This window comes from Vigna unguiculata, chromosome 11 (genome assembly GCF_037176805.1).
Source record: "Vigna unguiculata cultivar grain cowpea cultivar isolate G323 ecotype 2 chromosome 11, ASM3717680v1, whole genome shotgun sequence".
Classification (NCBI taxonomy): Eukaryota; Viridiplantae; Streptophyta; class Magnoliopsida; order Fabales; family Fabaceae; genus Vigna; species Vigna unguiculata.
In genome coordinates this window covers 40,452,941-40,471,344 of record NC_140802.1, presented here as the reverse complement: position 1 = coordinate 40,471,344, position 18,404 = coordinate 40,452,941, and the positions used below count along the sequence as shown (strand labels likewise).

Genomic DNA, 18,404 nt, shown 5'->3' with positions numbered 1-18,404 from the left:
ATCTTCGTGTTTGCGTTAAAATGTTGTAAAATTGATTTTTTAACATAAAATCAATACGTATTTAATTTTTAAAATTAATTAAAGGATAAAAAAATTACGTTAAATAAAAAATAAACTCTTACATCTTTTATCTATTTTTCTGCGTTCTCCTGCATTCGGCTTCTCTATCATTCTGTCAAAAACCTTCACTCTAGTCGTATATTATTGGTATTGTTTTTAAAATTGTAATTAACTTGTTAGGCTTAGGGGTCTATAAATCAATCTCTTTTAACCTGTTAGGGTTTTCATTTTTCACCACGAAATCAGAACCATGACCACTCTGAAGGAGCTACTTCCTCCTGCCAAATCCTTCTCCACCACCAACTACGACCACACCAACGATCCCTGGTTCAAGCAGCGCTTCTCCTCCGAAGAGCAGAAATCCGCCGCCGCCGCCGCCATCAAGCAGAAACCCGTTCCACCGTACCTGAAGCGCGCCGGCTTCGTCCCCCGCAAAATCGAGGACTTCGGTGATGGCGGCGCGTTCCCCGAGATTCACGTGGCACAGTACCCTCTCGACATGGGAAGAGACAGGTCATCGAAACCTGGATCCAAAATTCTTCCCGTCACCGTCGACGCACATGGCAACGTCGCCTACGACGCCATCGTGAAGCAGAACGAAAACGCGCGCAAAATCGTGTACACACAGCAGAAGGACCTCGTACCCAAGATCCTAAAAAACAACGAAGACTCCGATGACGACGACGCCGTTTCCGACGATGAAACGCAGAAACAGATTGAGGAAACGATGCAGGAGACCAAAGCCGCGCTGGAGAAGATCGTGAACGTGAGGCTCAGCGCTGCCCAACCGAAGAACGTTCCGAAACAGAACTCCGACGCAAAGTATATAAAGTACAAACCCTCGCAGCAATCCGCGGCGTTCAATTCAGGTGCTAAAGAAAGAGTGATTAGGATGGTTGAGATGCCGGTGGATCCGCTTGAACCTCCGAAGTTTAAGCACAAGCGTGTTCCGAAGGCGTCAGGGTCTCCGCCAGTGCCTGTGATGCACTCGCCGCCCCGGCCGGTGACAGTGAAAGACCAGCAGGATTGGAAGATTCCGCCGTGTATTTCGAATTGGAAGAATCCGAAGGGTTACACTATTCCGCTTGATAAGAGGCTGGCTGCTGATGGGAGAGGTCTTCAAGAGGTTCAGATTAATGACAATTTTGCTAAGTTATCGGAGGCGCTGTATGTGGCGGAGCAGAAGGCGAGGGAGGCCGTTGCAATGAGGTCCAAGGTGCAGAAGGAGATGATGTTGAAGGAGAAGGAGAGGAAAGAGCAAGAGTTGAGGGCATTGGCGCAAAAGGCGCGGTCGGAGAGAATTGGAGGGGAAAGAATTGGGGTTGTGCCGGCCCCGCCTGCGGCTGTGCCCGTTGATGAGGATGATATGAGAGTTGATTATGAGCATGAGAAGGAGAATCCGAGAGAGAGAGATAGGGATAGGAGTTTTGTGAAGGAGAGTAGAGAGGAAAGGGATGAGAGGTTGCAGCGCGAGAAAATTCGCGAGGAGAGGAGGAAGGAAAGGGAGAGGGAAAGGAGGTTGGAAGCTAAGGATGCCTCAATGGGGAAGAGGAGCAAGATCACACGTGACAGGGATCGTGATATTAGTGAAAAAGTTGCTCTTGGTATGGCTTCTACTAAGCCCGGGACTGAGGTTATGTATGATGAGAGGCTCTTTAACCAGGACAAGGGGATTTCATCTGGGTTTGCCACTGATGATCAATACAATGTGTATGAGCATGGGTTGTTTACTGCACAACCTACTCTCTCGACATTGTATAGGCCAAAGAAGAATGTTGATGATGAGACTTATGGAGGTGCGGATGAGCAGTTGGAGAAGATTATGAAGACTGATAGGTTTAAGCCTGATAAAGGGTTTGCTGGGGCTTCTGAGAGGAGCGGTCCGAGAGATGGGCCGGTTGAGTTTGAGAATGAGGAGGCTGATCCGTTTGGTTTGGATCAGTTCTTGACAGAGGTGAAGAAGGGTAAGAAGGCCATGGAGAAAGTGGGTGGTGGAGGAACTATGAGGGCTAGCGCTGGATCTTCGATGCGGGATGGTTACGATGGAGGTTCTGGTAGGACTCGCATTGGATTTGAAAGAGGACATTAGGGAGCATGATATTTGATGATGCATGACCTGTTTCTTATGCTTAGTGTTGTTGAGTATCCATGTTGATACCAGAGGTTGGTATGTATGAAAATGAACGGACAGGACAATGTGCTTCTGTTAGCATTTCGGTTTTTATGTAATCCCCTACTTTAGGTGGGGAAAATAACTGTTTTTGTACACTTCTTTACTCTGTTGGTAAACTGCTTATAAGTTATATATTGAATGAAATGTAATATTCATGATAGATCCTTGTTTGCTGTATAACATGTAATCAGACACTATTGTGGGGGAAGGAAATGGTCTGTGATGTTTCTTATTTTGGACAATTAGTGGTGTAGTAGAAATGATTAGATTTTTAATCATTCAAGGCTGTCTGTGACTGAAGCAAGTTGATGCAATTGAGGTAAGTTTACTGCATGAAGAGTTTTTTGATAAGTGTCTTGGACCAAAGCTAGAGTGCACCTAGAATTGGTCTTCTCAAACTGAGTTGTCCCGTGTCTGATACGTATCATAAATGGCATGTCCCGTGTCTGATACGTATCAGACACCGATACTCGTACGATCCTTGTATGATACACTATGTCTAATTTGAAAGATATTTTTTTTATGTTTGACATGATTTTGACAATTAAAATAAGAAACAAATCTTATACTATCACTACTTTACGCATATTGGATATTAGATAGATAAATTAGATTCATTTTTGTGTTAGTTGACAATATGTTAGTTGACAGTTTTAAACTTAAGATGTATATACACGACGTGTCCCGTGTTCTATATTTTTTCAATTTAATTGTATCTTTGTGTCCGTATCCGTTCCTGTTTCCGTATCTGCGTAACATAGGCTACAGCTAATGGGTTAGGAGCACATTTTAATCCTAAAATATTGACACATGGTGCTCCTGAGGATGAAATCTGTCATGCAAGTGACCTGGGAAACATAGTTGCTAATGCAGATGGTATATCTTCTTTCTTTTCTCGTTTGTCTTCCTTTATATTGAACTGCTTTCTGGACCTGGTTATGTATACTGCTGTCCTTTGTTTTGAAATACAGGGTTTGGAGAGGCTTCAATCGTGGATAATCAGGTGCTCTTTTTAATTTGTATTTTAACATAATACTTGTTCTTTTGATACATATTTGTGAAATCATGGATTTTATGCACGTCAGTCATAATTTTAAACCATTTTGAACGATATAATTCCACATTGAAAGTAGCTTATTGTGTTGTATGTATGGCATCAAACATGCAGATACCACTCTCTGGCCCCAATTCAGTAGTTGGAAGAGCCTTGGTGGTTAATGAGCTTGAGGATGACCTTGGAAAGGGTTAGTTATTTAATTTTAATATTTATTTATATTTGCACTTGGATCCCTGTGCTGTGGACAAAAATTACTTTCACTAACTTCAGCACTTACATTACTGAAATAAACAATACCGAGTATGTATGTATCATGGGAGGAAGGACCTGGGAGTGAAATTGGTTTTTAATCTTGCATTTTGTATCACACACTGCTATTGGAATCTTGTGTAGTATGAGCATGATGTATGCATCATAGCTGGATTATTTTTGCTTGTCTTATCCTTTTACATTTGCAGGGGTCATGAACTTAGTTTGACAACTGGAAATGCTGGTGGAAGATTAGCATGTGGTATGAAAAAACTGTTCCATCCTTTTCATGTTCTTCTACTCTTCCAATCCAACATAATTAATTATATTTATATTTTTTAGTTTACTGTTTGCTTCAATGCTCTAAGATGAACTATTTTCTATAACACCGTAATCAATTTTTGTTCTTGATAAAAAGTTATAATTTGCTTACAAGTAGTGAATGATTTACAGACTATCTTTAATCTAATTTTCAAAAGTTGTGCACTTGAGTCTGTTGAATAAGCTGACTCCTGATCTATAGTGTAGATTAATACTGTTATCCACTACCAAATTGAACAGAGACGTATTTTATCGATATGAATATGTTGGTACATGTCATTTCATGGCTGCGCATAACTGATATAGAGAAACGGTATTTATAGATCTGAAAAATCTTTGTATATATGCTTTCAGATCTATGACAACATACATATTTTTGGGATTGTCCAATTAAAACATGTAATATTGACTGGAAATCAAGTTTGGGTTTTGTATCATGCATTTAAAGAGAAAATTACAAGCTTGATTATTTGGCTTTATCTGTCAGAATAATTGCTATTGTGCTTAAACTCATAAATAGATATAAATTACGAATGGAAGTTTGTCTGAAAAACTTAAGATTCGATGTGAACAAGCTTTAGAAACAGGTGTGTTGATTATCATCTTCTTAAGGTGCAAGGGCGGTCTTACTAACAATCCAACCCTGCACTGCCCTTTTAGGGGATTAAAACCAAAAGTTGCCGCGCAAAATATATTTAAACCTTCCCACCTTTGTCTTCCTGCCCCCCGCTCATAATGATTATTTCATAATTTAAATTATGTATTTATAGAGCAATTAACCACAAATATGAAATGAATCTATCTTTTCATATAAACTCAAAAATATAATAAATAAATTTTGAATTAGTGAAGCTAATATATTTGCCATTACTGGTAACTTTGAGAAGTCTAAATTTAATTAGACAAGGGTTAGAACTGCTGCATGCAAGCTAGGTGTTGCTGGTCTGGGTGAAATTGTAAAGTTTATTCAACAATCGAATTTTCAAAAGTTATAGCTTATTTATATGTCTTCTGTCTTCAAATGTATATAGTCCAATTTTTGAACTTTATGTTTATCCTGTGTGATAATGTGTGTTGTGCTTGCATGTTTGCAGGTGTGGTTGGTTTGACTCCAGCATAATTAGTGCAGGAAATGTTTAGTCGTGTTATTTTTCCGATGATGTTTTTTTTTCTTTCTTTTTGTTATTTCTTTGGGTTACCCCCGTCCCGTGAAGCACGATGAGTCGCTGTTGTTTGCTTTCTTGAGTCGCCATGTAAACTATAAACTATAAAGCATAAGGTCCATCTAAAGACAAGTGCTCTGAAAACATATCATTCCTTCACCGGTGTGTACACCCTAATAAAATTCATCATGCGGTCAGGTGTTTATTCCCCAATGAAATTGATATCATTCCTTCACAATTAATTTATGCTGATATTCTATGTCAATGGTGCAAGTGCAGCAACTGGTTACTTGTGTGCACTGTTCCTTTACTTTTGGTTCTGGGGAAGGGGAATTTGGGAGTTTTGCGAATGTCGGGATCAAATGAAGCCCTTTTACCCGTGTTCGTTTTAGCTCTTCAGTGAAGCTATGCTGCATGGGATTCTATATGTTCATATATATTCAGTTGAGATTTCTCTTGTTTTTTTTTTCCAACCAAGATAAGTAGGTCATCAGTGAAAATGTGTTTTAGTTGATATATCGCTAGCCTCGTACCAATACATGTTTTTTTTTTTCTTTGGTGGATTCGTGAATCCAGAAGTCACTAATTTGGACTGTAATTTACTTATGGGATTGATCAACCTGAAAGGTATAAGGTACAGGAAGTGAGTTTTTCAGGTGCAGGAAGAAACTACTCTTTGTTAAGCCAGTTTTCCAATGCTGGATGGTTCATGGTAGGAAAGCTTATTGTCAAGCCCATAATAACTAATAAACAAATAAATACCCGAACTTGCATCCCTTGTAAAAATGGCTCACACTATTTATCATTAGTTGCTGTTGAAACAAGATTGGAGGCCGAACATGAAATGAAGTTGCATTTTCTGATTACAAGAATATGTTCTTTGTTTACTTCTCAAAGTAAAGTACCCAAAAAATAAATAAAAACTGAACGGACAAGTTGTAAGATGTATTTAGATGGGGTTTGCTTATCTGCTCATATATCATGATGAGGTAGAAATGATTAAGGTAAAAATAAAAGTGGAGTTTACTAGTTAAGTTTCATATTTGGTGTCTCACTAGAACAAAAAATGCAACTAATTTTTCATGATGGCAGAGATGTAAAAGTATGAACGAAGGGATCACGTATAACTCTACCCAGCGATGCATGTCATAAATTAATTTCCTTGCTAAGACCTACCAAGTTCATGGCGTAAGAAGGTCTCTGTTAACAAAATGAAATGATGTGGATTTGAAAAGTTAATCAATTCATTCAAGGTCTTTCACCATTATTAATCATGAGTCATCACTACTTTGGTGGTGACTACCTTTTTCTAGTTAGCGGTTTAGAAAGGAAGCAACTTGTAATATTAGGTGGGTATTTGGCAGACCACCCCTCTACCAGTTATTCCAATTCACTCTACACACTACTGTTCCTGTTCCTAAGTCTCTTTTCAATGCCAAGCCACAATAAAAATATGATAATTAAATACACAGAAACGTAAACAGTGAGAAGAACTACTTATGGTAGCATAACGTTATACAAAAATAAAGTAATGAACTTCTACAAAGTAACATCGTCACTATTGAATCAGTTCAGCCACATATTTGTCTCTTCATCTTCCACCTAAACTTGATAAATAGATCCATTAGGAAGTAGGAACATGAGCATGCCATGTGGCCATTTTGCAGCCTCATCGCATCATATTCTTACATATAGATTATATTAATCAAAACAAAAGTATATCTAACCATAATTAAGTACACGAGGGTTTGCACCTTGAGAAGGAGGCAACTGGTTTGGCAATTTGTTTTGTGTGTAATAAATAAATTAATGGGTGGTTTGGTTTGGTTTGGTTATGGGCATTGGGCATCACTGGTTTGCATGTTAAAGTGATATATTGATTATGGTGTGATGGAAAAAGGGTTTCTGAGGAGGGAAGCATGCATGCATGCATGGTGTTAAAGAGTGAAAGGAAAAGAAAATGACCATAAAAGGTAAACCTAATTAAGAGTATAAGGGTTATATAGAAGGAAGTGAATTATAAGGAGTTGGCAGTGAGTCAGTGTTATTGTGAGAAAGGATTTGGTGAGCCATGGCTACTTGCCTTGTCTTCACTTCACTTCACTCTCCACTTTTGTCACTTCCACTTCATTAAGTTAAGTCCCACTACCATACAACGTAACATCGCTCAACTTAATCATTTCATTGCTTTTAACTTTCAAACTTCTTAAGTGTCTCATTTCAATGTGGATTTTCTGCTCTCTTTTCATTTTTTTTTATCATTCAAATAATCAAAATTATGACTTGATGGGTCTAATGAGGAAAGAAGTTTACTAGAGTGATACAACATCAATGAAATCTGAATAAACCACGTAAGAAAATGACACTAACTTCAACCAAAAACCATAAAATAATTAATTTATGGATTTTCATTTTTGTATATTCTTCAACTTTCTCATTTTTATCAAATTTAAAACTTAGATTCAACTTGAATTACCAACATAATTGATACATGTGATTCATCTAGAATTGAACCTGCAACAAAGTCTGAGAGACTATATTCAGCAAATATAATATGAAATCATAATTAATTTGTTTATATATGTTGAGGAGTGTTTAGGGGTTGATTCATTGTTTTTAACTCTTACACTTTCTTTCAACTTCTAATTAGGTCAAAGACCAAATTTATGTTGAAAGTCTCATATCGATTCAATTAAAAATAAAGTTAATTTATATTATATAAATTGAGTAAAACTTATTTTTACAAGTCGATTTTGTAAGATTAAATTAAGTTTGACATTATTTTTTAAAATGATATTTTGATGGAGGATGATTCAAATGTGTTGGTTTTTAAATTCTTATCCTTTTATATTTCAAAGAATATAAATTATAATGTTCAAGTGAAATTGAGTTGAATGTCTAAAATAAATATTCATATTTATATTTTATGGAAAAAGTCAACAATATCAAATAGTAGTGAGAATAAATTACTGATTCAACATGTGATTACTTTTACGAGGTAAATTATATTGCAAGATATAATAAATTATACGTGAATAAAGAAAAAAAAATCTTGTAATGGGAAAGTTGGTTATCTATTAAAGTATATTTTAAGAGAGTGGTTATAATCTATTTAATAAAAGTGTAAAAGTAATTACTACTTAAAAGGGTGGATATTTTTCATACGATTGAGGAGTAGTTGATAAAATCGATACCTCTGTTAAAAAAAAATCTTTTCAGCCATATTATTTCACTCTTTTTTTCTTTCATTCAATGCCACGAAAAAAACCATAAAAATTGCAACGCATAACATTGAACTCTATATAGAAAAAAATAATGAATATTTTAAGATTTATTTTTTATAATTCCAATGTATCTTCTATAAGAAATAATTTTATTCGAACCCTATGAGATATTACAATTAAAAAAGTAAACTGAAATTACTTTTGAAGTGAGATTTATTTATTTTCTTAAAAAGAGAAATCTTATGTTAAACAAAAAACCATCGTCTTATTTTTTTAATTCAAAATGAAAAAAATGGTGTTTTAAAATTAGAAGTCGTATTGAAAAACCACTTGTAAAATCTATCCATTTCTTATATATATATTTTTCTAATATTGTTGGGAAAAAAGGTAAAAGGGGGGCAATACCTTAGAAGTAACTCCTTCAAAACGATATAGATAATATTTTATATATATGTATTTGATTATTTAATTTCGTAATGTTAGCAGCATTGTTTAGAAGTAAGTGGCTTTATATTATTATAAATAAAAAATGTGTGAAGTAAATTATAATTTTGCCGTCAAAGGCGGTTGCTTCGCAGCCTTCACTGAGAAGCGATATAACATTATGGTGTTGTGATTATAATTATTCACGTAATTAATTTGGAGTTCACAGCTATAATTAGATAAAACAACCTTTTGAAAACAAAAGAACAACCTAATTAAGAACTGAAACATTTGAAGACGATGTGTGTGTGAGTGAGTGAGTATTATGAAATGAAAAGAAATTTTGTTATGTAAAATGGTGAAGAGGTGGAGTGAGTGTTAGGTTTTGTTTCATATTTGACTTTGGATATAAGCAATTCCATTGTACTTGCCCCTACACAACTGCTACCTACCTACCTATATCACCTATATATATATATATATATATATATATATATATATATATATATATATATATATATATATATATATATATATATATATATATATATATATATATATATATTTACTTCATTTCTAGTCATTACCATCAAATATTTTATGTTTTATATTTACTTCATTTCTTATTATTAATTTTAAGGTCTGCTCACTATTATAATCATCATGAAAAATAGTCATATCTATTCAATATTTTCTTGTTTAGTTGATAAAATGGGTGACAAATTCGAAAATTTCGAATTAAATGGACAGGAATGAGATGAATAATGTATCAAGAAGAAAAAATTAGAGATACATTATAATTTTGAGGTTTGAATTAAAGGAAAGGTTAACTTTTTTATATAATTTACTTTTGTGTTTGAAATCCCATATGATAAAGGTAAATTTACATTAAGGTTAAATATGGTTCTAGTAATTAAAAGTTAAATTAGAATTTGTTAATATTTTAAATTTTAACATATTTTTGTTTTCAAATTTTAAAAAGGAATTAATATAGTCCTTTTAAGTTAAAGATGGTAATTTTTTTTAGTTTGTTAAATAGTTTTCCATCTTGACATTTGAGTTGTAATTTGTCAAACAATGAAAATAACTTAATATCAATCAAAAATGCGTTTCACACAAAAAAAAGTTAACTAGTTGGGTTTGGAGAACTATATTTATTTATTTTTAAAATTTGTGGACCAAATTATATCAAAGTTTAAGATGAAGATAAATTCTAATTTTATGTCAAAGTTTAGAAACTAAAAATATATTTAACCATAAACATATTATATATAATGTAAATCACCTTACAAATCAGTTCTGTACAGTTAGGTTTAAAGTTAACTTTTTAATGTAATATCAACATCATTTAGAACTGATCATAACATTTGTTATATGTTAAGTTTATCATGTTGTCCACTATTAAATTTATCAAATCATCCATAAATATTTAATTTTAGGTTCAAGATGTATTTATCTTGATATAAAGAAATAGTATACTGAAAGTATCACATTAATTAGAGTAAGAAATTTTTAAAATATATAGATAGGTGGAAAATTTGCCAAACCAGTTCTTATATATAGTGAGACTATTTTAGTTTAATTAGTCGTGTAATTATATTAAATACCCTGGAGAAAAAAAAAAGGTTTTATTATGGAAGTATACTTGCCTTAAAAAGAACATGTAATTTGTAATACAAGTAATTGAAGTGACAATTTGGCAACTCGGAAAATAATAATTAGTTTTGTTAGGGCATGTCACTATCTTGGTGAGCATGGTGAAGTAATATGAAAATTGTTTTTTTCAGTGCATTACTGAGCAAAGAAAAAAAAAAGTGTAGATTGTGATGATAATGTTTTAGCTGCAACCAATTAGGTTAAGTTGTATGGTTGAAAAGGATATGTGAGTGAGTGAATGAGTGAGTGAGGTGTGAAGTGTTGTGTTAAAGAGTTAAAGTGGAGTTGGAGGATTAATTCCACTACTTTCACTCTCTTTTTCCTCATTCTTTTGCTAATATCCTTCACCTAATCTATAATATCTTATTTTTATTTTTAAATCTTAAAGTTAACAATAAAATTATTTCATTAATTTTTTTATGTTCATTTAATTATTAAAAACTACTTATTAATCTTTGTTAATCAGACAGACTTGCAGACAAAAAAAAAATTTGAAATTTTGAATGTTACGACACATTAATCAATATCTTTTTATCACTATTGTTCCTATTTTCTCTTTGTTTTATTAGTTTAACATTTGTTTTTATCTTGTTAGGTTTTTGGTAATATTCCTTGGGATTTTAGTCTTGAAATACACAATTCAAATTTACAAAACTCTATTTTTTTATTTTGTCACATCTTCTTTATTACACGAAAATTTTTGAATAATAATTAATTTTAGTGACATAAAATAATTAGTCACTATAATAATTAATTCAGATACTAATTTATAAACTAAAATTATTGATAACTAAAACAGTTTTAAAAAAATATAATTGGTTTCTAAATTGATAACTAAAATAATTTCTATTATAATTGATCACTAGATTGGTCAGTAACATTAATTAACAAAGTTTTGACTATAAAAAAAATTATATCAAAATTGTTCTCTAATTAAAAAATTAGTTTTTAAACGTATTGCTAAAATTTAAAATTTCTTATAATAATTCATATGCATATAGATGAATAAGACATAAATATTTACATAAAAAACTAAAGTAATTAAGAGTCGAAAATGGTGCATTAAAATAGTGGATTTAAATCTAACTTAAAATCTATTTAGTAAGATAAGGTTTATCATTATTTATATATTATATTTTGGTTATATTATTAGTTAATTTAAGATATTTCAATATACTTCTCATGCGAAAACATTATGTCTTTACATCAAGAACAAATTTTGACTTGATTAATATAATGAATTTTAACTCAATTTTATAATATAGAATTAAATTTACTAATATTTATATATTATAATTTTATTTTATTTTTAGTCTACGTAAAATTTTCAATAAAATGCAAACCATATTTTGATGATATAATAGTCCCTATAATCTAATTAGGTAAACCAGCTTCGTAGTAAGAAGGACTTTTTACCCTTTTTCAAATACATTGTTTTGATTCCTAAATTTTTTGCGTTTGCATTTGGTGGGTTATATATATTTATTTCCCTTTCTTAATGAGAAATATGTCTTAATCCCACACTGTTTCTTTATATATTGTAATTATAAGATTCCAACATCCTTATTTCACACTCAAAGCTATGTTTGACTTAACATTTCTTTAATTTTTTTTTTCCAAATCTCTTCATACTTACTATTACTTCATGTTTCCCACTACATCTACTCAACTAAAATATGCAATAATTTTTTTTGGGCACATTTTTTTCCTATTAATGGGTGGAGTTATATTGAAAATCATAAAATATAATACATTTTATTACTTTTATTTCATAAATTAATTAACAAAAAAAGGGATTAAAAATGTGTTAAAGAGTTTGATGCATAGGTAGGCCTTTTATTTTGCTCTTTTTATTAGCATTGTACATTGAACCTTAAGCTGGGTGCTGAAATGCAATTTACTTATTTATATTTTAATTAATGAATCTTTATTGGTACATGTAGCTGAATTTAATTGGAATTAAGATAGCAATTATAATGAGCAAAATATAAGTCAATTGCTGATAATTTATGCTAAAAAATTTGCATATTTGATAATTAAATAAGAGTATGTGATAAAAAAATATATGTTATCCTATAAGATGAAAATAGAATGGTCGGTTTATCTGCTTCCTACTGATCTATTTATTTGGAAAAAGGTCATGCCAAGTACTTTTTTAAACAAAAAAGTTATATAATTTGAAAACTTTTCAGACTAAAAGCACTATTAATTCTAATAATAATATTCATTATATTATTATTATTATTTCGAAAAGAATAATATTTATGTTGATAAGCTTACTAACCAATAGTGGATTAGTTTGTTTTAAATACATTGGTACATTTTGTAGTATGTATTTGTTGATGAGCATATTGAAAAGGCCTTTAGAAAGACTTTTACACAAAGTTAGGCCATACATTTAAATAAACCTAATTAGACCTAAAAAGAAGGTTACAATAATTATACTTGTCAAGTTCCAAGTCCTATAATTAAAAATCAGAACAGACTCTAACCATGCAAAGTTTAGTCTAATCTACCTCGTTTCCGTGCCAATTATTTATTATTCATTCTAATTCTTCAAATATCATATTCTGTATGGTTTTTCTTCCTTATATTTTAATTGCGCCAAAAGTGTTCCTTCATTTACTAAAAGTTTTATGAACTATTAAAAAATCAACATGAACTATAGTTAGTCAAGTTGCACAGCTTTCTTATAAATAAATTAAAAAAAACTTCTCCAAACATTCATTGTACATTCATAACGCAATTTTCTTTATGTGATGCACATAAATATGTTTTTTTTATGGTCTTATAAGAAATAGTCGGATTTTTTTTTATGGTCTTATAAGAGATAGTCGAGAGACAACACAAATTATACATAAACTCAATTTACATATAAAAATGATATCATTTTCAACCTAAAATCTTAAGATAATAAGGCCTTCGTCTTCATATCAATATAAGAAAATTACATATTATTGATATGTACAATCCATCAGTAATAATCAAAATTTGTCGATAAATCATGTTTATTGACAGATTATCGTCAAGTAAAAATCTGTTGGTAGGTAGTGATTTATTTCTTATAGTGTATCACTACAAGAAAATAATTAGTCGTCAATAGGCTATGTTCACTTCTAAAGATGGAATTGATGGAAAGTGAATGAATGAATTTGAGAGAATTTGAAGATAAAATTTGATTTGTTTTAAGAGATTTGGAGGTGAAAGTAAAAAGATTTGAAGGTAAAGTTTGTGAATGAATTGATAGATGTGATATATTAAAAAAAAGTTTTATAAATAATTATTAAATGTGAATGTATTATTTGTTGAAATTATAAGAATGTGAATATGAGCGTGATGGAAGTTGCTTCAGCTTCACCGGGCGAATCTCTGCTTCACATACACAATGAGAAAAATAAGGGATTTTCATAAAAGTATGACGATAATTATGTAAAGGTACCGATGTAAACAACGAATACCTTCAAACCTTCTCCCACTAAAAAGATCCTCTCTCCCTTCCATCCCTCAAATCATTTTTCCCAAACATTCACAAATTCACTTAAATGAACATACACAACTCTTGCCATTCCATCTTCTCCAACAATATATTAGCGGAAGTGAACACAACCTAAAAGTGGATGTTAATTAATCGATAATATCATATGTGTGTCACATGTGCATTTTACTATAACATCATAGACACTAATTCATTAGGGTCAACTTTTGGCATTGGTGAAGTTAAATTTAACTCATCATTAATTTTTAAATTATTTAATCAAATCTATTTTTAGTATTAATTTAATTAGCATCAATTTAACCAAAATTAAAAAAATTATCATACAAGGTCTCTATCAACAACAAAATAATATAGAAACTAAAAACAATAACAGAAAAAAAAAGTGTAATGGATAGGGCCAACCTGGCAAAACGGGATTGGTCGAATTTTCAACCCACCAGCTCGCATGATCCTACCCATTTTATTTTATTTTTTTAAATTAAAAATTAAAGATAAAATAATTTGAAATATTAATTTTTCTATATTATATTTTTGTAAAGATGTAAATATACAATATTATTGTAATTAAAATTATTAACACTTACAAATTAAGTGTTCATTATTAGTTATAGTAGAGTTAATTTAACATGTAAATATAATAATTATTTTAATTTATCTAATTAAGAATATTAATTAATCAATTAAAAACTTAGAAAATGTTTGTATGATTAAATATGTTCTTAATATTTATTTATAAGTATATATATAAACAAAGTTTAAAAATAAAAAAATTAAGTAATAAAAAAAAGTGGCGGGTCAACCCTTAACTCGTCCTGTGACGGGATGAGTTGTAACGTTTGGCTTGTGTTTTGGTAGCGGGCCAACTAGACCCAACTCATTTTGGTAGGACAAAGCCGAGATGAACCAAAACGGGCGAATTAACTTGTTTTGCCACCCCTAATAATCGATAAAATATATGATGGTGGATGAAGAAGATGAGGGTAAATAAAGGAAATAAGAAAATGAGTGTGGATAAAAAAAATGTGTGGAAGGATGAAGAAGATAAATGAAAGTGAATGAGATAAATGCGGATAAAACAAATGTATGGAGAGATGTATACAAAAAATAAGGAAGGAAAATATAATGAAGAGATTTATCATCTTTAAATTTAGGTTTTCATTTATTATTACAAAGTCACATAAATTCATAACATTACATTTTTTTTAAAAAATATAAACTTTTATATAATTATTTTTTATAATTAAATAAAAAAAACCCTCTTCTTTCCCTTTACTTAAACCATTTTCACATAGTGATTCATACATGCACTTTTCAATTTCTAATATTTCCAATCCATTGAATTCATCCAACAAAGTATTCTAATTTCTATTTCCTTATCCAACTAATTCATTATGTGCAACTGAATTTATGATGCAACCTAAGATATATCAATAAATTTTACAACATTTTACCATACAACAGAAAACACAAAATCCTTAAATTAGTATAATTTAGGGTTATACTAATGTTGGTAAAAATATAATTAGGGTTCATGCCAATTTCATAAAAAAATCTCTAAAATTACAAGTAGGGTTCTTACTAATTTGAAGAAAACATAATTTAGAAGAAACATCGTAATAAGATAATCATAAATTTAATATAAATAAATCATAATAAAATATTAATTTTGATTTAAGAGAAATAATGTGATAATGCGTTTTTTAATCACTCTGTTCTCTGATCTCTATGTTCATTCCCAATATTGTAAAGCACAAAAGTGTGACCACGAAAATATTTCACTACCTAGTTAAGTTATTTTCTCTATTGTGTCAATTAATCACTTTCCCATATAGTGTTCTAAATTTGACATCTATAATTTTAATTAAAGAATAATCACTACAAAACAAATTTTTTTTTATCTATAACTAAAATTTGTAGGAAGTTAAAAATTAATTACATATTACCAACAATACAAAAATTTGAATAATTTTACACTTTTATAGATAATTTCTACGACTCAATAATGTATTTTTTCATTAATAATGACATTATCAGTAAATAATTCCTAAGTAATAATAATTTAGCCACAAATTTTATTGCATGGGTAAATGTATATGGAAAATTCAACTTTTTCTTTGAGTGAATTTCAATTTAAAATGTTTCATATCAAAATTTTAAGTTTCGATTGAAGGCAAATGAAAATATTTAAAATACACGTATCAGAAACATATTATATTAACTAGCAAAAATATAATTGTTAAAGATAAACAATTTATAAAATAATTAATTTTTAAAATAATAATTTAAAATAAAATTGGAAAAAAATGAAAAATAAACACAAAAGAAAATATCTCTTTACATATTATTATAGATTAATAAATTAATAATTAAATGATAATGTTCCTACACCAAAACAAAGTGGATTAGTATTTTAACCTTATATTAAAGTTTTAGTATATCTTTAACTCTTATAAATATCACCAACAAAAATTTATTATTAAAATTCTACAGCAGTTTTTTTTATAGATATACTGTTAATAGTATTTAGTTAGAAGTCCAAGTTCGATTAATATAACATATATAGGCCTTTTATACATTATATATATTAAGTGTAGCTGATAAAAGAATATTTTTTGTTAATTACAATTTGATCCAAGAAACTAAAAACTATATATATATATATATATATATATATATATATATATATATATATATATATATATATATATATATATATATATATATATAATGTCCTATTATAACAGTAGTGGTGTAGATTACTTTTTCAACTGCTCTTCCTATTAGTACTCAGATTAATGGGTAATAATGTGAGAATGCCTCATTACCTACTTCTGGACAATTAAGTCAATGATCTGATTAAAGTAATCAGTAATTAACATTTTATTATAAAATCTTTTAGGAAAACACATGAGAATGGAATGCTTCAAATCTCTCCCTAACCTATTCTAATAATAATAATTTGCTTTATTAATCACAATTGCTTCCTATAACTACATTTTGATTTTCCTCCCTTCATTTTATTTAGAGTTCATCTTTCATATAATATATTGAATTATGTGGAATATAGGTGCAGATTAAAGGTGAGATTATTAGGCATAGCACTGAGGAAAAGTGGAAGTAAAGTTCGATCAAACGCGGTTTGTATAATTAAGGTTAAAATATTCTAACTATTTCACATATTTAATCAAATTTTTTTGTTAATAATATCCAATTATGTACCTAAAACTAGTGTTAGTTTTCTATTATAAACTTACGGTGTTTTTGTCCATTTTACTCCGTACGAAAGTTGGGTAAATTTGGGTGCTTAAAATGTTGGCATTACGGTGGGATTGTAAAATCCATTCTTTTATTTAAAGTCCAGGCTTAATTACTCCTAGCTTTAATTTTTTTTTTCAATCAAATTTTAATTTTTGAAAAAATTACTGGATTAGTTACAAAAAAATCGCTAAAAACATATTAAAATCATGACTTTGTAGTTTTTTTATTTATTTCTGACTTTGTTTTAATTTTCTTTTTTCAAAACTTTTTGTTATCCACATATCAAGTCTAATGGTGTGGCATATGACAATGATATTTTCACTTAACATATGTCATATATCGTAAAGCGTTATAATCATGTATTGAATTCAGTTATATATATATATATATATATATATATATATATATATATATATATATATATATATATTTTACTTTATTCAGTTTCAATTTTTGTTTCAAATGGAATAATATTGTGTTTCTCCAAATCGATACTAAATTTATTATTTGTATAAATATTATACTAATATTTTTATTAAAGTTGACTTCTTAACATTAAATTAAAATAATTATTGGGATTAATATTAAATTACTTTATTGTTATAACAATAATAATAATTATTATTATTTAAATTTTTCTATATTTTATTTTAAGTCAAACAATACTTTATTATTTATCATATAAATATTATTATATTTATTAAATAAATTTAAGTTTTATTTAAAAATATATTTAAAACTATTTTATTATTAATACATAGTTTTCATAGGATTAAAAGTAATTAATTTAAATGGAATCCTATACTATTGTCAGTGTTGGATTAAAATTAATTTCAGAAATATTTAATAAAACAAGTCAATTTTAATATAAATATTAGTATAACATCTATACAAATAATAAATTTGATCATAATTTGAAAGGGACAATCTTACTTCATTTTTAAAAAAAATTGAGACTAAATTGATTCAAACATACATATAAAAGGACAAAACTGAGTACAAGATATGACACTTGCATTGATAGTGAGAGTGTCACGTGTCACACCACAGGACCTGACACATGATCAATAATTTTTTTTAAAAATAAGATAAACTGTATAAACTATGTGTGTATGTGTATGGTGTGTCGTTTGTGTATATGTGTGTCATGCATTTATGTATGTGTGTGTTTATGTTGAAGACAAACTTTATATGAATAATTAGTATTTATTGTAATTAATTGTGTTACTTTATAAAATTGATTATTTATTAATGCATTAATTTTGTAATTTACAATTTAATTAAAACTTAATTATGTTTTAGTCTCTGATAAGGTTGAGAACTT

The 18,404-nt window shown here is 29.5% G+C and overlaps 1 protein-coding gene and 1 pseudogene across 2 annotated transcripts; both read left to right on the top strand.

The window, feature by feature from the left end:
* The first annotated feature begins 190 nt into the window (after window positions 1-190).
* Window positions 191-2,393, top strand: LOC114169174 (SNW/SKI-interacting protein A-like). Its single transcript, XM_028054213.2, has one exon. It carries the CDS (start codon window positions 311-313, stop codon window positions 2,147-2,149), a length of 1,839 nt encoding a protein of 612 aa, XP_027910014.1. The 5' UTR covers window positions 191-310; the 3' UTR covers window positions 2,150-2,393.
* Window positions 2,394-2,663: 270 nt separating this feature from the next.
* On the top strand, window positions 2,664-5,241 carry LOC114170395 (superoxide dismutase [Cu-Zn], chloroplastic-like; annotated as a pseudogene). Its single transcript, XR_014986618.1, has 6 exons — window positions 2,664-2,705; window positions 2,995-3,109; window positions 3,205-3,236; window positions 3,402-3,481; window positions 3,749-3,801; window positions 4,955-5,241. The product of XR_014986618.1 is annotated as a superoxide dismutase [Cu-Zn], chloroplastic-like (transcript).
* The last annotated feature ends 13,163 nt before the right edge of the window (window positions 5,242-18,404 follow it).

Excerpts from the sequence above, each read along its gene's own strand:
- LOC114169174 (XM_028054213.2), top strand. The coding sequence starts at position 311 with ATGACCACTCTGAAGGAGCTACTTCCTCCTGCCAAATCCTTCTCCACC.